The sequence below is a fragment of the Parasteatoda tepidariorum genome, chromosome 4 (genome assembly GCF_043381705.1).
Source record: "Parasteatoda tepidariorum isolate YZ-2023 chromosome 4, CAS_Ptep_4.0, whole genome shotgun sequence".
Lineage (NCBI taxonomy): Eukaryota > Metazoa > Arthropoda > Arachnida > Araneae > Theridiidae > Parasteatoda > Parasteatoda tepidariorum.
The window spans coordinates 77,161,511-77,184,294 of NC_092207.1; the positions used below are offsets into that span (position 1 = coordinate 77,161,511).

Consider the following 22,784-nt stretch of genomic DNA (forward strand, 5'->3'; position numbering starts at 1 on the left):
GTTGTTGTTGTTGTAGTTCACTTACGTCGCACTAGAGCTGCACAATGGGCTATTGGCGACGGTCTGGGAAACATCCCTGAGGATGATCCGAAGACATGCCATCACAATTTTGATCCTCTGCAGAGGGGATAGAGAGGATTGAGAGTTAGGCACGTTTATTTATTATTTTATATATTATTTTATATATTATCTTAAACACGTCAGTTGTACACATGTACGTGAAATTAAACATTATAATCGATTACTGCTATTATTTGAATTACAGAGTAAAATTTTTTTTTTAATGGCGGGTACTTGGAACTACTGTCCATTGGCCTCAGAAAGTGCCAGAACTGCTACCCTCTTCTCGTTACCCAGTGGGCACCTGTGGCGAAGCTAAGGCGGTGGAGCAGCGTCGCCCACGTCACACGACCACAAATCCGTTTATAGGGCGGGTCACATTCACACAATCACTCACAAAGGAGAAAGGATGTAGAACACAAAGAGAGAGAAGGAAACATCCATGCCCAGAGCGGGATTCGAACCCGCAGCCACTGGCTCCGCAGTCAGGCACACTAACCGCTCGGCCACCCGGCCGGCTTATTGCAAACTATACATATACTTACTGTTTTATCTTGAAAAGTATTTAATTATTGACGTTCTCCTAATTCATACTAATCCTGGTAAAGTGTCACGTTTTCAACGAAATCCTAATAAACATAATGTCTATAAGATATGGAGATGTGAAAAAGTGAAAAATTTTTAAATTGATTACGATTTCCTTAAAACAAATAGAAGATGAAAAAAAAACTTATTTTTTTATTTTACTTAAGCTGTTAGTCTCAAAAGGTTTTTCGAATGATGTAAGCAGCGATGTAATGATAAACAAGACTCGTGATTGCATTAAGTTCCAAAGATAAAACCCAAAGTAACTTTTTAAAAAAATTTTAAAAGAATCTCAAACTGTTGTAACAATATCTTTAAGATGAATAAGAAGCAAAAATAAAAATGAATGAATAAGTTATTAGTTCAAAAATTTTGTCATAATTTTGAAAAATGAAAAAAATTTTATCAAACTTCCTAATAGTGTTACAAACGTTTCATGTAGAATAGGCAGCAAGGTTTTATTTTTTGCTGTATAATTTTTGCTTTTACTCAATAACTTTCTACACCAATAACTGCCTTAATAGCATGTAATATATGCCGAGTTAAAATTATAAATTATTTTTTCCAGCAAAACAAAAAATTATATTAATTTAAATATATTTAATATTTAATAAAATGTTTCTTTTATGAGTTGTTACTTTTCATTTAGAAAACTCATCTCGCATTCCTTGACATTTTCATGGCTACGATGGCCTATGATATTATCTAAAATCATAAAATGTATCTAAAATAAAATAAAATATTTTTTTAAAATGTTCAATTATTTAATTGCAATTATAAAGCCGTGGTTTCTAAGGGGATCGAGAGTTTATCTTCCAATGAGGTGAACCAGATTCGAATCCCAGCAATGGCTGCTAGATACGAATTCCGCACCAGCCTCGCACCGACCACAGTGGTGACGTAAAATATCCTCAGTGGTAGAAGGATCTTGGGTTAGAAACCCCTTGACATCAGGTTAACCGTTGGTGGTCTTCGTGGTTTTCCTCTCTATGTTACGCAAATGCGGGTTAGTTCCATCTAAAAGTTCTCCACGAAAGTAAATTTTCTCCCAATACTTGATCCAGGAGCTCCCTTGTCTTCTGGATTGGGTTCAAAATTACAAGGTTACGGAGTTAAACATCGGTAGTCGTAAACCCAAAAAATTGGGTCGGCTGTACAACGACGGTTATAAAGTAAAATAAAATTGCATTTATAATATCAAACTATTTTACAGTTAAGACTAAATTATTTCTTAGTATTCCTTAACTAAATTACAATAATTGTTTTTTAGAGTTATTTTTTTACCACTACTTGTCATTGCTATGACTTGTTTCGCCGTTATGTTAGAAGAAAGATGAACAACTTTATTTATCAAGTTCTGTATTTTGTTAATATTAATCATGTTTAGTACGTACTTTTCATGTTTTTAAATATGTATTAACTTTAAGGCCTCTTTGTTCTATGAATTTTGTAAAAAAGTTCTTTAGTTTATTTTAAAGAAATTATTTATAAGTAATTTTTAATGAAATTATTTACGGATAACATTACGCATGATACTCGATATATCATTAGTTTAAAAACACTGGGGAAAAAATGGTTAAAGCTACTTGAAAATGGTAAGATTTACCGTGTTTCTGACTATGGGAACACTAAAAAAATCTGGGTAATTTTTAACGAGGCTCTTTTGGTTGTGATTTCGGTAAAATAACAATGAATTATAACTTTATAACATGTGATAAAATTTGGTAATTTTGTCGTGATACCTTAGAACATGGCTTAAAAACAATTTATTCGGTCAAATTTTTACTTTTGAGTTTGTTTTTTTTACTAAATATGTGGTAAAAGAACTATAATTTTGAAAACTAGAATTTTCGGTAAACCGTTACCATATAAACGATATAATACCAAATGAATGATTTTTTACTATTTTATTCATTTTTGTTAAACGCTGAAAAAAAATGGACGTTTACAAAAAATTAAATAAAGTAAGTAAAAAATAAAAAAAAAATAGCTGAATTTTTTTTGGGCCCGGTTAACCAAAAAATATCTGTGGTAATTTTTTAGGGCCATTGCGTCAGCCTATTTTTATAGAATTCATAATGACTTTTTATTAAATTAACATTATTCTTTTTAAGAAAGGCATCCCACTAAATAGAACGGTATTTTTCGATTAGCCGGGCGCACGAGAAAAGTTTAGACCTACGCCTACTTTTTTGCAATATAATTTTTTATACTTATTTATTTATTTATTTTTTAAGCACATAAAAATAAAGTAAAATAAAAAATTAAATTAAAAAAAAATTTAAAAAAAAACTGAATTTCCTAGCTTCTGGCTAACCGAAATATTATAACTATTTTATGCCATTTATCTTGATTTTTAATCCATTTTTTTTTTTTAACTTTATTAATTTTTTGCTGTTGACATTTTTACTGTTGTTGTCATATTAAATAGTTTTAAATAAATTCTAAAATTTTAGCCCTCAAAATACAGTGTTAAATTCGTAATTATAATGAATAATAAAGTATTATTATAAGCTCAATTACTGAAGTCATTAACAATATCCGTAAAGATGGAAATAATATGCATTTTTTTCATATTTGCAAAACTATTTTATTTTCATTCCAAAGTTTAGAACAGATCATTTAAATACTTATAAAATCATAATTTATGACCACTATATTCGAAGTTTAGACTTCAAAATACATACTTAATGAAATAGTTGAAGTACATATTTTCACCGAGTGCAATTTTAGCGATGAGAGTGTGAAATAGGAGAACTGACGCAGGTGACGGATTCGATCAATGCTCGACCCTCTGACGTCATGGGGGGTCAATGTGGCGGAGGGTAGGGGAAGAAAAGGGCATGATGGGAAAATTTTCCAAATCGAGTTCCATCTTGCGTGTTGCTGAGAGTGGATCATCTTTTTTTCCGGAATATCACCCATAAACACACACCTTTCGCACTTTATCACCGGATGCAAGAGGAATGGTAACTCCCAAGAAAGGGATATGGCGATCCAGAAAATTTCCCTTTTCCCGGAAAGCGGCAGGTAAACAAACTCCTGATCAATTTCCTTTTTTTATCCTTTTATTGCTTTTTCTCCCGTCTTCCACCTGAAAGAAATCGTTACTCTAGTTAACGATGAGATTGATATATTTTCATTTCGTATTTCAAAGCAGAATTAGTTTCAATTGAAATTGCAATTATCCAGTTATATCGCAGAATTTCATCCTGTTTTATGATTCATTGTTAATGATATAGTATGTTTATTATGTGCCTATCTCTGAAACATACAATAAAATCATTTAAAAATGAAACTTATGGTAACTTATTTCAACTTTCTCTAACTTGTCCCTTTGATGCAGAAATTTTATTAAACATATTTTCCATTTTGTATTAATTTAGGTCAATATAAATGAAAAAATTTATTTGGCATTTTAATAGTTTATTGTCGTGAAATACAGCATGAAATGCCGTTGTCTTTTTCTGCGTTAAGGGTAAAATCTTCCCTACACGGCTGATTTCCAAACTATAATTTTTTCAAATTTGCAATTATTTGCAGTTATTTAGATCTAAGAGAAACATTAATTCATTATTGAAATTTCTATTATTTACAAAATCAATTATTGATACATTTTTAAATGTGAACGAAATTTTTTTTTCGAACTACTTTTTGTGGATTTTATATTTTAGTATAAATATAATTCAAATAATCTTAATTTTAACACAGATTTTTTTAATAACTATTAGACTGTCTCTTAGAATTAAAAAATACAAAAAAATATTTGTAATTACTTGTAATTAGAGCATCAGAAAAAACTATATGAAAGAGACACATGTGTCCCACCTACGTTATAAGATTTAGAGAAGTTGAAATGGTTTGAGCGAAATGTTGATAGCTAAGTTTATATTTCAAGTTTTAGGTACTACTGATTCAGTAAAAGCGACTCATACAAAATAGGATTATTATTCGAAAATAGCAAATCAGAACTTAACAAATGTAACTTTTGAATTAATAGTTTCTTTTCTTGAAGTCGTTGATATAAGAATCAATTCTTGAAGATTATGATGCACGTTCGTTAATATTGAACAATATATTGATTTTGCTATGTTCATAATTGAATTGATCCAAGCCTGTACTGTAAAATCTGTGATGTAATATTTCTCCGAATTTCGCGTTGAAAAATTCCAAACAGTGTGTGAATGAATACTTTTTGAATGAACACCGAATCGAACCATCAAATATATTTTAAAGGTGTATTTAAATCTAAACACCAATAATGGAGAATACTTACACCAACCTCACGCTCATTCGCACCATTCACGAAATTTTTTACCTCCGAAAACGTTAATTTATGCATATTTAAGAATCGTTTGAGCATAACACATTGTTTATTATCGAACTCAAAAAGATCTAAGTTTGTTGTCATTTCGCAGGCTGATAAACAGCCCATATATATAATCAGAAGCTCTTTGTTAAAAAGGGCATATATTTTTTTGGTTATAATAAAGATATTGTGTAATAAATTGATTTAGTATGTGTAATAAAGAAAATTATGATCTCATAAGAACAATTAGATGAATCTGTCAATTTTATTACGTAATTTTATAATATTTTATTTCTATTCTCTTCTGTTCTGTTAAGCCTAATTCGAATTTCCTTTAATATTCTCTCTGTGATGTGCGTAGGGTTAAAGAAACAATTTTTTTAAGAATTGTTGAGTGTTAACTATCACAGGGTGCGCAACGTTTTTAAAAAAGTGCTTTAAGTTACTTATTTTTGATTTACATTTTTAAAAGCCCTAAAAGATGCTTTTTTTCTAGCTTTGTAAAAAGTGCTTAATTTTCTATCTTTTAAAAAGATATTTTTTCTTTGCCGTGTCGATTGTCGTACTAAGTTACAAAAAATGCTTGATTTTCCCAATTTTCTCGGCAATATTTATCAGAAATATCATTATTTAATCATGATTATGTAAAGTTTTTGAAAGTGTTATTGAATTTTATTGATTCTATGTTTATAAATTAAGAACGATAGAAAAAAATAATTTTTATTACTGCACAGATCCTAATTATGATTTTTTTTGGAAAGTAATTAAAAATATTTTGTGATTGTTTAAAAGGTGCTTATTTTTTGTTGAAATATCTGGCTACGCGCCCTGTATCAGTTTTAGCCTCAAATTACATCGTAAAAGTAGCTTCACTGAATTTCATGTGATTAAATCTTATTTTCAAGTTTCATTATCAAAAGTTTTGGTGTTACTAAACATAAAAAGGATAGCTACTACTTTACATCTAAAGAAGTGCAATGATTTAACATTTGTGGTGTTATCTCAAAAAGAACTATCTTTAATGTCTTATTACGCTATTTTTGGTGTAATGTAATTGCCACCATTTTTGTGTTAAGAAAATCTAAAATTATATAAAATGCGCAACAAAATCTGAGAGTAAAATCGTATAATTTTGGAAAATTTACACGATTGCATTGCATCGGTGTTTAATTTAATAACATTCTAGTTAGATTTTCATAGATTTTGACAAAGTTCCTGTAGACTACACTACATAAAAAAGACTAAATAATTATGTAAAAAAATTTTTCAAAGCGTTTTTGCATCTGCGTGCTTCTATTTCGGCGCTATTGTGCCACCCTGTATTGCGTTCCATAAATTGGTGATCTTTAGTCTAACAGAGTATGTGACCTCAAAGTTTTCCTATACTTAAACTATGCTCCCATATTTTTCATTTCGTTTTGTTTTAGCAGTGTTCTGTAGCTTTTCGAAAACTTCAATTACAAGTTTAAGAGCTTAAAGACAATATAATCAAACGTAAACACAATCCTATTTCGAAGCTAAAATGCTCTTTTTAACTAGATTTTCTTCGCAAATTAAAAATAAACACAAACCACTTCCGAAATAATGGCTTTTACTCACGCAAATTCACAATTCATTTTTTCTTCTTCTTCTTTATAACTGACGTTTATTTCATTTATTATGATGGAAAATAAACGAGAAATGAGTTGAAATTGTTATTACTTCCTAAAAGAAATTTCGTTTTTACTGAGGTAACTTCTTTTAAAAAATTGTCTCGAATGTTAGAATTGGGCGTTTAGACCACTGTAGGAATATCGTTATTTGGTTCTAATTTTTATTACTTGCACACTATTTTTTTGAAGCTTTCCCAAATACCCAGTCTTTCATTTTGAAATCCAGCTGCAGATAGTTTTGACGCAAATAAATTAAATATGGTGTTAAATATGCATTATTGTAATAATTTGTCTACGGTATGAACTCCCCCGCCACAAAGTCTGAGGCCTTCCGCTGCTATGGAAACAAGAATAGCTCATTTCATAGCTTAGGCCTAAAACCGGAGAAAAAGATTCCCTTTCTCTCACCGACCCGAGCTAAAACGTGTCCGTAACCCCTTGATATACGAAGACGTCTGGGAGACGTCATTTGTTTCTTATGTCAAAACAATTGACGTGCCTCAGACGTCTTCAACACAGAGATGCCAACTTGCTCCGGACAGCAAATAAATATTTTAAAGTGGTAATTTATCAATTGTGATTCTTGGTTTAATAAATTCAATTGAGTAAATTTTTATCCACCACTATTTCTACATAATTCGTAGGCTTATATAATTCACTAAAGCATGACATAAATTCATAGTATTTATGTCATGCTATACTTTTTAAAAAGCAAGCAAAAATAGACAAATATTTGCAAAATTTAGTTTGTAGTTATTTACCGTTTTTTTTTTTTTTAATAATTATTTTGGCGTGTCCGGAGCAGTTGGCATCTCTGTCAACACTCCGTTGATAGTTATTGTTTACAGTGCAATCAAAGATCATTTCTATATCAAGAAATGATACGTCAAGGGGTTAATAGTGACCACACACCTCTTCTTGAAATAGTCATACCTCGTTACCATAGTCATTGCCACGGGTCCAGACGAATGGCTAGGGGAGTTCTTACTTTAGACAAACTATATGTATGCGCAAAGGAGATGATAAAAACAGAGATTTGATCAAATCCCTAAGGTAGATAGATGATCACGAAAGATGTTAAAATAATTTTGTGGCATGATTTCCCTAAAGAAAATGATTTTTTTTTTCAAATCCCTTACCTATATTTTAGTGAAAAGATTGAAGAAACAACTCAGGACTCGCTCATTTCACTTCCCTTAACTTTATCACTCTCCTCCGATTACTGAAAATATTATTGTATGAAAAACGATATTGATAATCATCGCTGCTATCATTTTTAATAATCGGATTAATTAATAATCGGATTCCCGGTTTATCCTACACTTTAATTTTATTGAGGTTAAAATCCACTATCCAGTAAACAATCGGCCGGTATTCCTTACACTGATGTTTTTTTAAGGTTAAATTCCACTGCTCGGTCTATTCTTCACTGATATTTTTCTAGGTTTAAGTGAAACTGCCCTCTATACATTCATACATAATTTAATCGACTTACTTGGTTATAATTAATAATAACCGGCGATTATGAATATTAACAGATTAATTACATTTGTAAGGACGCAAGAGGATGAGAAGAAACATCATCACACTTATTATTAAAACATACCATATTTATTTATAACATATAAAACATATAATTTTTTACATTTGGTGGCATTAAATTTTATACAACATTTGGAAAGATACAAGAGGATGGAGGGTAACACCATCACACTTGGAAGTCAGAAAAGAAACTCTATTGTTATTGTTTTTTCCCTTATGGCTGGGGGGATAGCGCCATCTGGTGTGCTACGAAATATCCGTTACACATTGACATTTAAACAATATTATTTCTTCTTTTCACTCAAACAGTTAAAGAGATTTGATCAAATCACATACATTCTTTAGGGAAATCGCCCCCACAGAGTTGTTATTTTAACATCTCGCGTGAACTGATCATGAGGCTTAGATCATCCCCATGCGACATACTTACTTTATTTATTGCTAATTAGCAATGTATTTATTATACATCGATCTATTATATTGGGTACATGTTTTACGGGATGCAAGATACAGTACTGGCTAAATTACTATAATAATTTCTTAGTTTGTTTTTCCTAAGCATTTTGCAATATTAGGATTTTAAAAAAAATGCAAGAATTTATCTATAGCAGACTGGATTAAGGATTTGATTGAACATGGCTCTGAATCAATATATTTTTATATGCACAGTTTTTATATTGTTTCCAAAAATTTAGAGCAAATTTATTCTCTTTTTTATTTACTTTCATTTTCTCGAACAGAATTAAGTTTACCAAGCTTCTTTAATTACATTACAGGCGCTACTGGTGTGCTAATACCGTGTCTAATACGTGTTATATATTACCAACATTCTGTTTTAAGTAAAAAATACTAACTAAAGTCCTCTGAACACGTACATGAATCCTTAAGAAATAATTAATGAATTCCAATTGTATTCTTTTCTGATAAACTTGTATAAAAATATCCATATCTTTCTTTATACTGGGCGCGTAGCGTTTTTAAAAAGTGCTTAAAGGTGCTTGTTTTCGATTTTCGTTTTTTAAAAGCCCTTAAAGGTGCTTTTTTTATTGGGTGTTTTTAAAAAGTGCTTAATTTTCCTTTTTTTTCAAAATGAGATTTTTCCTTCACTATGTTGATTTCCGCTTCGAATTATGCAAAAAGACAGTTCACATTGTTCTATTCAACTTTTCATGATTAATTCAGCCCCAATCTATTTTGGCGTATTCTCAGTCCGTAGCGTATGAAAATGCCATTCGTTTTACAGGATTCAAAATTTCATGATTTTTGACACAAGATGTTGCGTGAATCTTCCTTGATTTTCGGCCCTTTTTTTCTCACGACTAATTTCTAACCCCATTTATAATTAATTATAATAATTCCTAATATTTATTATTATAATGAATATTACATTTTCAATTGCATGTTTAAGGAATCACCTCTGAATTCTCAACATCTAATCTGCCTTTCGATAGAAAAATCAACTTTAGCGACAAAAAATTCAAAATTGAGATTTTTAACCATTTGACATTTTGGTATGAGAAATTACTGAGAAACAAAAATTTCCCTCAGAAATCAATCTTTTAAAATCTGTTTTCTGAAATTTTATTTTTTAGTGTTGATTTATTGTGTTTGCTGTTTGTAATGCTGCTTACCAAATACCAGCAAACCTGTTTGTCGAAACCAAGCGAATTTAATGCTGATGGTGCGTTTCTTGCTTTTCCGTGGTGCCATCTATGGCCAAAAATACTACTTCAGCCATGAACACATCACAGCCCGTTTATAGGGTGGACCCATTCTCACATCCGTTCATTAATTCACAGAGCGTAATTTTGACCTGAACTGGAGAACGATCCATCTCCATTTCCGTACCCCCAGAGGCATTGATTTGTTATGAGAACAAGAAGGAATTTGTGACCCGACATATTTAACGTGCACTCATCACCATTTACTGCACGGAAATTTTTCGACCGGTGGGAATCGAACTCACGACCTCTTGGTCATGAGCCCAACCAACCATGCTATCACAACCACTAGCGTTGATAGTATTAAGAAAGAAAAGAAAATAGTTGTTTTTCTCGAAATCAATCATGAAGATGTTCCGTTGTCTTTTCAATTGCATGACATTTATCACATCAAAGAAATAATGTTGCTGTAATAATGTTTTAGTTATGAATGCTTCTTCAAAGCAAGTTTCTAAGGCCGGGATAGCCAGGTCGGTAGGGCGCTGGGCCCATATCCGAGAGTTCGTGGGTTCGAACCCCGCCGGCCGAAGACTCCACATGTAGTAAAGTGACTGATGCACGTTAAATCTGTCGAGTCGCAAAAGTCCTCCATGTTCCCATAACAAATCAATGCCTCTGGGGGTACTGGATTGGAGATCGATCGTTCTCTGATGCGTGTTAAAATTACGATCTGTGGATGAATGAATGGATGTATAAATGGGTCCGCCCTTTAAACGGTCGCGACGTATGGTGTGGCAGAAGTCGAATTCTTGGCTATAGATGGCGCCACTGAAAAACAAGAAACGCACACTCTGCCATAAATTTGCTCGATTTCACTAAGCAGGCTTGCCCGTGTGGCAAGTGACATTAGAAACAACAACAACAACAAGTTTGTTTCGAATTATGTTTTCTGGTGCTAAACCGTTTCGCCGGCGATAAAGTTGCTTATGAAAAGTTTATTTTTTTATTTTTTGATGATGTCTATTTAAAAAAAAACTAAAGAAATTAAAAAAATGAAGAAATAAAAAAAAGACTAAGGAAATAAAAAATACTAAAAAACTAAAGGAATGAAAAATATTAAAAAACTAAAGAAATAAAAAAAAAAATAAGGAATTTAATTGCGACGGCGAAATAGAAAAGTACCCGTTTTTTTAAATAATTTCTTGTACGAATAAGAAAAATGTCTAAAATGTTGTTATTTTCAGATGCTTTATTGCGACGCCATTCCGTGGATCCGGATAAGAGGAGGAGACCGTTCAGCACATACAGATCATTAGAAGCCCACCAAGCAGAGAATTTTTCATGCCACACCGATGAAGATACGGTAATCTAATTTGCTTTTATAAAATTCTATCAATTCAATCCATAAGTCAAAAAATTAACCATTCCTACAGTATTTAATACCCAATTTTAACTTCGTCTATAGACCGATAACCGCCAGGATTCAATTAAATTCAGTGATAGCTAAACATATGGAGCTTCTGAGCTACCGTACCATTTTTAATCCTTCTATGAGCTACAAACTTGAAAAAAAAAAATTCTTGCATTTGGTTTCTTGCTAATAAACCAAACATTTCTAGTAAATATGAAATCAATTTAACGTGATCAATGATTTGGCGATCGCCGAGGTTGATAATAAATCCACAAGGCTTTGCAGGTACCTCGAATCCCGTTTATACCACTTGCTTTGAATGGGTATGAACAGCAAATTGCGGAGATGATGATTTCAGTGTTTTACCCGCTGTTCCACCATGCCCCTTAAATTTTCTTTGGGGTTAAAGTCAGGTGATTATGCAGGCTGATCAAGATGTAAAGAATTGTGAGTTTTCATTAAGCCAGTCACGTTTTCGACGAATAACTTTTGATCTAATGATCGGATCTTCACGTTCTAAAACTCAATCTTAATGGATCGAGGGGAGGGGGACTACAAATATGCTAATTATGTAGAGCAAACGATATTTTAAGCTACAAAATCAAGCACAAAAACGTACTTTCTCAGAATAATCATACCTTTTTTATCAACGGATTCGGATTTCTGTCCCCCAAAATATAAGGGTTAGCCGCAATCTTGGAAATATGGTCCCAATAGTTTGGTCAGGAGAGCTGTCCAATATTTTGACACCTTAATGATAATTTTACATATTGCGTATTTTGCCATATCTCGAGAATTTTTTCTACTATTATTAAATTAAAACATTTGAACAAACACATTAAAACATTTTTCTACTATTATTAAATAAAATAACAAAAATAATAAGTACTTACTAAAAGTTACTTTTTGCGTAGAATTATCGTTGGACTGACGAATTTTATAATTGCAAGCAAAAATTTTTCAAATTGCTTAAAGATTCTCGAGATATGGCGAAATATAAAGAAAAAACATTAGTAGGTCCAAATTTAAGACTGCTCTCCTGATCAAACGATAGGGACCATAATTCCCAGATTGCGGCTACCCATATACTTTAGGGGTCAAAAATCTGTATCCGTTGAAAAAAGAGTATGTTTATTCAGAAAAATCACGTTTTTGTGCCTGATTTCGTAACTTAAAATATTGTCTGCATTAATTAATTGGTATATTTGAGGTAACTTTCTCGAACAATTAAGATAGAGTCCTAGAACGTGAAGATCCGATTATTAGATCAAATGTTATTCAAGGTAATCAGACTTTTTATTTTATTTATTTATTTTTTTGTTTACTGTACAATTTTTAACCAGCATTTTATAAAATATATAATCGATATAAAAAGTACTTAATTAATAATTATGCTTTTGTTAACCAAAATTTTTAGGTGTAATATTTTGCATCTAATAATTATGCTTTTATTAATATTTATTTTTTGATGCACTACTTAACTCCTACTTTCTCTTCATTGGTCCATAGGGTCCCATTGGTAAAGTAGTGCATTTCTGTCCCCCTCTCTAATCGCCCTGACGGCCTGATAATCTACTCTTCTAGGTTTAATGCATCCTCTAGAAATTTCTTTTTTAAAAAATCAGTATCGCTTACATTTAATTTGATGTTTCGATGAATATTTTTTTTAATCCAAGTGTTTAATAATTGGAATTTCTACAATTAATTTCAACTAGAATATTTAATAAAGAATGATACGTTTAAAAAAATAAGATTAAACTTTGCAAGTACGTTTGATGTATAGTCCAATTTCATGAATACTAAATTCGCAATATTTTAAAACTGACTTATCTGTATAAAATAGATACGCATCGAAACCTTCATAAATAGAAAGAATGTTTGGAAAACCGTAACTATTTTTCATACATTTTTCTCTCTACTACCTCTAAGTGCATCATATATTTATAATACTATTCTTTCTCAATGTTCACAAATAACGCTTGAGATATTCATTATTTTTACTCGTATTCCTCGTAAAAAATATTTTCAAGAAAAAAAATTAATGGAAAATTTAATGAAATGGAAAATGGATTTGGACCTTAAACTATAACAAAACATAAAATATATCTCAGTAGGAAAAATTCGCTTTTTTAATGCAATATAATTTTTTATCTGTGAAAACCTTTTTTTTTTTACATCGTTAAGGTTTTGAAATTCGTTTTAAAAAAATTATAATATGTCTCAGAACCTTTTTATTTGCATTTAACTTAAAAAAATATATATATATATAAATAAAAATAAATAAAATATCAAAATGACCTTTTATCTGCTTACTTACATTTACATCTGCGATAAAAATTTTCTGCATATACAATTTGGTATACATATATATATTTTTAAGAAAATACAAAAAGCTTCATTTACAATGAAATTGTTTTACCGACAATATTGTGTTTCACAGATTAACACCACGAGTTAAGAACGGTTTATTTCCATGAAAACCGATTTAGAGAAAAAAAAACGAATTTGCACGCAGAAAGAAAGTTTTTTTTTACGGTACGGTCTGTCTTCACCGTGTAATAACTCTCGGGGAGAACCGATTTTACATTTTATTGATTTATTAAAACTTAGTAATTCTCAAAATGCAACACATCCACCAATCGTTAATTTTGTGAAAATTGGATCTCTGTGAACAAATCTTCCCTCTCTGTGAACAAAATACAACTAGTTGTTTGCTGTTTAATTATATGTAACACTTTATTTTAGGCTTGAAATAAATTTAAATTAGAAAGGTATTCATTCTTAATTCTAAATATGTATGAATTATGCTGCAAGGTATCATTTAAGTACTTTATTTAGTTCAGCCTGTTAAAATGATGTGAACTTAAGTGTTGTGGGCACAGCATGGTTTCACTATCAGGCCAATTAAAATTAATTTAGAATCCATTTCATTCATAACTTCTCGAACTTATTTCCTTAAGATTTCCAGTTAATCAAGATTCATATGCTTAATTCAAGCTCATTTTTCTAGTTTGGTACTGATGATTATGGGTTTGATCCTAGCCTAAGTCATGGACATATTTTACTTTTAAATGAAAGGTGCTGTCGCTGCTTGTTGCAGGTGATTTCCATACAAGTGCTTTGCTGGGGCCTCTCTGGCATAGTAGTCTCTCCTTTCTGCCAAACGTTCTGTTGCGTGGAGGTTGCGGGCCGCCTTAACCCTGAATGTATCTATGTGATGTCTATCTTTTATTTATGTTATCGGTTCTTCAATTTGACCAAGACTAATAAGGCATCTTTGTAGTGAGCACACATATGTATGTGTAATAAATAAATAAAAATAACGAATGCTTAGTTGAAGTAATATCAACTTCAGTTATGTATTCATGGATCTCGCTAGCAGGAATGTGGAGATTACTAGTGAGCACTTATCCTAACATCTAATTATTATCAAACATTTGTTGACATTCTGTTTTTTTTTCTAAAATATTTTAACAAGTGAAGAGACAAGCAATATTTTGAATATAAAAATTGCAAAAATTGGGAAATAAAGACTGCAGATAATGATGGAGAGTAGGTTCATACTCCAATTCAATAAAAAATGCATTGGTGCTTCTAAGCGAATAACGTGTAAGCACTTCATTAAAGTATCAGAAACTTTTTTTAGAATAGCATCCGTGCTTGATTTTGAAAACTTAAGCACTTAAAACCACTTAATTTAAAAAAAAAAAAATTGGGACGTGGAGGTAGCGGGTTCGAATCCCGCTGTTACACTGAATGTATCTTCTTGCTATCATTATCTGTATTGTGCTATCTGTTCTGTTTGACAAAGGTTTATAAGCTTAAATTTAGCACACATGCCCGCCAATGCATGTAATTCCAATAAACCAATAAAAAGATTTGTTGTAATTTTAGTTCATTTAGGTCGCACTGGAGTTGCACAATGGGCTATTGGCGACGGTTTGGGAAATATCCCTGAGGATGATCCGAATATATGCCATCACAATTTTGATTCTCTGCAGACGGGATGGCACTTTCGATTCGGTAGCACGACGACCTGCACGTGAAGTCGAACACCTTACGGTAGAACAGTTTAACGAGGACCAATACCGCACACCCTCGGTCCCCACGCAGACTGATCCAAGTGGTCACCCACCCAAACGCTGACCACAGCCAGTGATGCTCTGCTGGGAACCGTGTCTTAACGATCAGTCTACTGCGGGGCACACATAAAAAGAATTTCTCAGACAACTAGCACTTATAATTACTCAATTAGCACTTTTGAACTCTTAATTATGACTTATAATCAGTTAATTATGGACTTATTCAAATTAAAACATTTATAATCACTTAAAAACAATTTCAAGAGATTTTTTTGTTTGATTTAATTGTTAATACGCATACGTGCTTTAATCACAGTGTTATGCGTTGATATTTTATTTGTTTGCTTATTGAACTCCTTCAATATTTTTGAGTTGCGAACCTAAGAGTTTCTATTCGTAATTTCTTGTCTACATTGGTTCTACTTCAACTAAGCACTAGTATGTTCTTTATATGACTTCAGTTCTAAGGATTTTCAATGTACACAGGCTCGAACCAGTGACCTTCTCTCTCACATTCTGGGATCTTTGTCTCTCGGCCGCATTGGTTTCTCACGTTGTCTTGGATCTCACTAGGAGTGATTGTTTCTAACTTTAGTTTTAACTTTTTACTCATGGCTGCGTAGTATGTTGTATTTTCCACGGAAATAATGGCTTACCTGAATCGAGTATGTTCTGCTTTTTGCAACGTTTATTTTTACTTTCGTGATTGGGTTTCAAATACACTACATCTCGCATTGATGGCCTCCTCCGAAGAAAATGAATGCAGCACAGCAAATGATGAGCAAAGTAATGCTGATGGTACGCCAAGCGATGTCGCGTCATGTTCTAGAAAAAGTTCGGAAGATTCAGATAAAACTTTAGATGCCTCACCTGAAACTACGGCTGACAGTGATAATATCGATGTATCTACTGGCGAGGAAAATAATCCGATTTCGGAAATAAACGCCAGACAAGAAAAACCAAACTACTTCAAATCTTTTTCCAAGTCCGCGCATCGTATATTTAAAGGTTTGAAAAGTCCTAAAGGTTCGAAGAGGCCACCAACGAGACCTATGTGTTCTAGTGATGTTATATTTGAACCTTCGAAAGTAATGTGGCCTAGTCCGATCAGAAACAAAGAAGAAAACCGTCGAGAAACTAGTCCGGATCTGCATGGAACACTTCCTAGAGTAACCAAGGTTAGTCTTCTTTTTCTGGCATGTTGTTTAGTGCTGTGTGGACATATGGTTCATGGTGATGTTTCCTTATTGTGCTATATTGTTTTTAATAGTGATAAATTAATTGGCGTGAAAAATGTACGTATAATGAAAGGGCTCTTTTTTTAAAAATCTAATTTAAATTGTTGGGCTTGGTGCAATCAATTCTAGATTCATGAATTGCTGTTGAGAGCCGAATAAAATTTTAAAAAGTCAATAGTCTGCCTTCTCCCTTTTTACCACACAAGAGAGAATTGATTTCAGTTCTTTCCTAGTTCAAGGTGCGTAGCGTTTTTAAAAAGTGCTTAAATGTGCTTATTTTTGATTTAAATTTTTTAAAAGCCTTTAAAGGTGCTTTTTTTATTTCGGTTTATAAAAAGTGCTTAATTTTCTATCTTTTAAAAAAGAGATTTTTCCTTGCCGTGAATGTTTAAGAATCGTCTGAGTATAACAGATTGTTTATTATCGAACTCAAAAGATCTAAGTTTGTTGTCATTTCGCAGGCTGATGAGCAACCCATATAATCAGAAGCTTTTTGTTAAAAAGGGCATATATTGTGTTGGTCATAATTAAGATGTTGTGTAATAAATTGATTTAGTATGTGTAATAAAGAAAATTATGATCTCATAAGAACGTTTAGATGAACATGTCAATTTTATTATATAATTTTATAATATTTTATTTCTATTCTCTTCTGTTCTATTGAGCCTAATTCGAATTTTTTTTAATGTTCTCTCTGTGATGTGCGTAGGGTTAAAAAAAAAAATTTTTTAAAGAATTGTTGAGTGTAAACTATCACAGGGTGTGAAGCGTTTTTAAAAAAGTGCTTAACTTATTTTTGATTTACATTTTTAAAAGCCCTTAAAGGTGCTTTTTTTTCGGACTTTGTAAAAAGTGCTTAATTTTCTATCTTTTGAAAAGATGTCGTGTCCGTGTCGATTGTTGTTCGAAATTACAAATAATGCATGATTTTCACATTTTTCTCTGCAATATTTATCAGAAACTAGTTATTTTATCATGATTATGTGAAGTTTGTAAAATTTTTTTTTGATTTTGTGCTCACAAATTAGGAACTTTAAACGATAGAAAAAAATAATTTTTATTGCTGCACAGATCCTAATTATGATTTTTTTTGGAAAGTGATTAAAAATATTTTTTGAGTGCTTATTTTTTGTTGAAAATAATCTGGCTACGCATCTAGTTCTTTCACTACTCAAACCCGCTGTAGTGATGATACTTAAAATTTCAATAAAATGATTTTTTTTTGTATTATTGTACTAAGCCTCTCGATTATAGATTTCTGTATTGCTGGTTAGTTCGTGTTTGTTGTGTGCCGTGACAAAAAATAAGGTAATGGTATCTTTCTTTTTAATAGTATATACAAAAGTGAGCTGTATTAATATTAAACAGCACAAAATGTTAACCGTTTTAAGTTTAAAATGGAGTGTTTAATGCATTAATGATCACACATAAAGTGGACAGAGATAATAAGGAGAAAAGGGTAATAGATGTTAATGAAATTGTTTATAGTTCTTCTATTGAGTTGTTTAATTTTCGCACTTCAACAATCTTTTATGGAACTAATGTTCAGGTATGCATTGAGTGTGTCTTATTCAAGTGCAATCAAAACAAGACATTTCAAAACATTCCTACTCGTGTAAAATCAGCCATGTAATTTCAGTTTTAAGCAATTCTTAATTATTCTTCTAAAGTAAATCGAGACCAAATTGACATTAACTGATAATAGTGTGTGTCTCTTATATTTAATGGCATGCATGTGATCTAACTACGTTTTCTAGATCTTTTGTTTTTATTATCAGTCTAAAACGGTGGTTGCCAACTTACCCGCGAAACTTTTTTTTGTGGCCCGCGAACTAAAATATATTAGTTGTCATTTTTTACGGACAATTTTCGTAAAAAATCTATATGGGTTTAAAATACTTTTTGTTTAGAAAATCATTTCTTCAGATTTAAAATCAAGTATAGTAATTTATTCCTTAAATTGAAGTGTATTTATACTTTCAATAAGGCTATTTTCAGTAGAAGAAAATAAAGGTCTGCTTAACTGCTCCCTTCTATACAATCTCAAATTCAGTAATTAGCTCTTAATATATTTTGCAGCAAGCTCATTAGTTTAAATCTAATTTTAAATAATGTTTTAAAATTTTATGATACAGAATTTTTGTAGAAAAAACATTGGGTTGATAAAATTTATTACTTCCATATTTTGTGCTTTCGATTTTTTTCCCCTGTAAAACAGACGAAGCACAAAATCTGTAGCGAAATTTTAAATATCTCAGAACTTTTTCATTTTCATATAACTGAAAAAAAACATCAAAATGGCTTTTGATCCGCACCTGGATTGCACCTTCCTGAGTGCTGACGTAAAATATCCTCAGTGGTAGACGGATCATAGGTTAGAGTCCCCTTGCAGTCTGACTAACCGCGGGAGGTTTTCGTAGGTTTCTTCTATATGTAACGCTAATGCGGGTGAGTTCCATCAAAAAGTCCTCCACGAAGGCTAGTTTCTCTCGATGCTTAATCCAGAAGTTCCCTTGTCTTCTGGGTTGACTTAAAATTATATGGCTATACGTTGTACATTGATAACTCAGAATCGGGTAGACTGTTCAACGCCGGTTATAAAATAAAACAGAAAAATGTCCTTTTGTCTGCAATACTACTGAAATCCTACTTATATGTATTCGAAAAAGCAAAAAAAAGCTTCATTTACAACCAAACTGTTTTACTGACGAAATCGAATTTTTCAGATATGAATAAAATACACAAATTCTAAAGTTGATTGTTGCTTAATTAAATGTAAGTTTTTTTTAAAAAAAAATTTATTCTCTACAACCGTTTTAAAATTTCCTTCTAACAGGGTGCGTAGCATTTTCTAAAGTGCTTAATTGCGATTTTCGTTTTTTAAAAGCCCTTAAAGGTGCTTTTTTCATTGGCTGTTTTAAAAAAGTGCTTTATTTTCCCGTTTTCAAAATAAGATTTTTCCTTTACTATGTTGATTTAAGCTTCGAATTATGCAAAAAGACATAGTTCACTTTGTTCTATTCAACGTTTTCACAATTAATTCAACCCCAATCTATTTTGGCGTATTGTCAGTCCGTAGCGTATGAAAACGCCATTCGTTTTACACGATTCAAAATTTCATGATTTTTGACAATCGTAAAAAAAAAATGTCAAAAGTTTTTTTTTTTTTTGACGTGACGGTTAAAACAAGATAAAACCGTCAATTGTCAAAAACTTTCCAACCCTGCCTAATCATATTTTTTTAAAGTGCTAAAAAATATTTTTTGAATACTTGAAAAGTGCTTAAAAGGTGCTTATTTTTTGTTGAATAATTCGGCTACTCACCCTGTTAAATTAATTTCAAGCTCTTTGCTCTCACGAGATAATTTTATTAAGTCTTAAGTAAAGATAATATTCCGCACTCTTAAACTTTTAGATAATACCACGCGTAGTGATAATTTTGCGCCTCGTGGTCTACTTTTTTCTCTTTCTTATTCCAAACATTTCATCCACTTGTACCGTAGATATTTACTTATTTTACTACTACTCAAATGTTCGTTTGTAAACAGATAGACCCTTTTTTTGCTACTGATCTTTATCAGTCGGCTTTTTCGAACGATTCTCTTTCAATCAGTTTTATCAGTAGTTCTAATGTGTGGAGGTTCTCAAATATCGTTTTCTAATTGCTTCATTAAGGGGTGTGCCATGTCCTTTTCTTATCTCTACTCACCTGTAAGTAATCTCAATCTATTTTGTTTGCTCTTCTGTCTTCACTATTTTATTTAACGTGCTCGAATTCGCTGGAATCACACTTCAGTGTTGTGTGTATGCGTTGTTAGATTAATTTAACTTTGTAGTAAGCGATTACTCTTTAATTTCTAATGATAATCTTGGATTCATTCAAGTATTTTTTTTATCAATGTCATCAGTTTTATTTTTTTATTTAGTTATATCTCTTAATCTAAGTGTAACATGGTGAAACATCTTTGTGCCACGTGTATGTTGATTTTGTAAGTTCCCTAGCACCAAAAATAATTTTGAGCCTTTATTTGGCCGATATTCATTNTCAATGTTTCAAACAACTGGTAGACAGTATGTTCTTATATGGAATTTCGCAATACTTTTTTTTAAAAATAAGATAAAGGGACAAATAACAAGACAAAAATTTCCTATTTTAATTTAAATACTTTCATCATGTTATGCTAACAAAATTTGTTATTTTAATTTAAATACTTTTATCATGTTATGTTAACTCACTAAACTTTTAATTGTATGCATTGGTTGAAATAAATTATTATCGCTGATAACACTGATAACATATTTTATAATTCATGTCAGAATGTAATATAAAAAAGACATGATGTATTTTTAAAAATTAAATGTATTTCCTAACTTCACAAATTACATTTTATTTCTTTTTCCTCATTAAAATTTACGGATTATAAAGTAATGACTTAGAAAATATTTTGCATATCAAGCCAAAATGTTGTATCAAATGGATAAGATGATTTTCTTTAAACAAAGATTGACAATGAAAATATATTTCATAGTTCAAACCGTAATGTAATATAAAACAGAATGATAATGTTTTTTTTAACTATTTAAAATAAAATATTGATATCTAATTATTTTCTTGCTGTTCTTTAAATTCTATTGAAGTAAGTAATTATTTTTCTTTATGACGTTATTTCTCTTATGACGTTTTGACAAAAATAATTAATACCTATAATCATTTGCAATTAGTTCTTTATATTTTACATGCTTTCAAATGTATGTTCGATTCAAAAAATCATTATTTTTATTTCATTGTCTGGCAAAGTCATACTTAAATAATATGTTATTAGCTTTTTATGATTAAGCAATTAAAAGTAAATAATTAAATGTAGCACACATACTATAATGTATTTTTATTTGAAAGCTTATCTTTTACAATCCACGAATAAAATTGGGAAAGCATTCAAAATAAAATAAAAGAGAGAAAAAATCTTTAGGTACTCTTGAAAATATTTCTGTACGATGCGACCGCCAGCTATGAATTTTTCGCCAAGAAGGAAACCCCCATCTTGGAACAAGTTTTCAGAGCCCAAACAATAGACTGGCTCTCTCTACCCTAATATCTCCTCTAAGGTTGGTTAGGTCCAGTTTATTCCGTTGCTTTGTTTTGGCTGCTGTTGCTGCAGAAAACCCCCGCTTCACACTAATAGGTTGTTGGAAATGGCAATAGGGATTTAAGTGCTGTGGTGGCAATCTCGGGATATTCTGCCATGTCTTTAATCCAGAACGCCGGCAGAGTTGTTGTCTCGAACGTAGTTTTTTTTAAGTCCGCCATCATTTGCAATCTCCAGCAGTTGATCTTCTTATTGCACAGACATGCTGGATTCGCCCGATTTGTTGACAAATGGGCCGCAGATCCATTCCTTACCAGATATTTTAAATTTGGGATATAAATCTGGGAATAAAAATTCAGTTTCAAGGATATGAATGTACCATTTGTGCGTGGACCGGCGGTTGTAGAACACTGCTCTATAGAATTGTCCATATCACCCTACATTTTACAGCCAATATCATCTCTATATAGAAAATAGTTATAACCAAATATTAGAAGTCATTCTTGGACCAATATTAAAAATCTAGACATCCCGATATTGGTCCCTCGGTGTGTTCTTATAGAACCTATATCCATCCCGACTGGGGCCAAGGTAAAATTGGTGATAGGGTTAGAGTGATTGTTGACTTTTAAAAATTAAGTTAAACTTATTGATTTCTAGAATTGAAAAACTCTTAAGTTAGGTGAATTAGGCGAAGCTTAGCTTAGCGTTTGACACTGATGCTCTCACCACATCGTTGAAGAAAAGGGCTATTAGTATATCTTCTTACACCTTTTCACTCCGTAGGGGAGAATGGGGCCTTTTGACTTTCATCTCACTCTGTTGGTGGCCAAGAACTTTATTTCTCTCTATGTTTTGTTTATTTTACAACCGTCGTTGAACAACCGACCTAATTTTGGGTTTAAGACTATTAAAGTTCAATTGCGTAGCCTTGTAATCTTGAACCCAATCCAGAAGACAAGGGAATTCCTGGATCAACTATTTGGAAAATTTTTGCCTTTATGAAGGATTTTTTGATGGAACTAACCCGCATTAGCGTTACACGGAGAGGATAACTACGAAAATCCCTCACGGCAAGGGGACTCTAACCCATGTTCCATCTACCAATGAGGATATTTTATGTTAACACTGTGATCGGTGCGAACCGGGTGTAGATT

The 22,784-nt window shown here is 31.6% G+C and overlaps 1 protein-coding gene across 12 annotated transcripts in view; it reads left to right on the top strand.

Annotated features, from left to right (window-relative positions):
• LOC107442082 (5'-AMP-activated protein kinase subunit gamma-1) overlaps positions 1-22,784 on the top strand; it is a 158,155-nt gene that overhangs the window by 111,673 nt on the left and 23,698 nt on the right. For 10 of the 12 annotated variants that reach the window (XM_071180072.1, XM_043041593.2, XM_043041592.2 and 7 more), the window contains one exon: positions 11,054-11,172. In XM_071180072.1, the coding sequence (XP_071036173.1) occupies positions 11,054-11,172 (119 nt within the window). Of the gene's footprint in view, positions 1-11,053; positions 11,173-15,424; positions 16,481-22,784 lie in introns of those variants that run through there. The other 2 variants (XM_071180075.1, XM_043041597.2) reach the window with 2 other exon arrangements.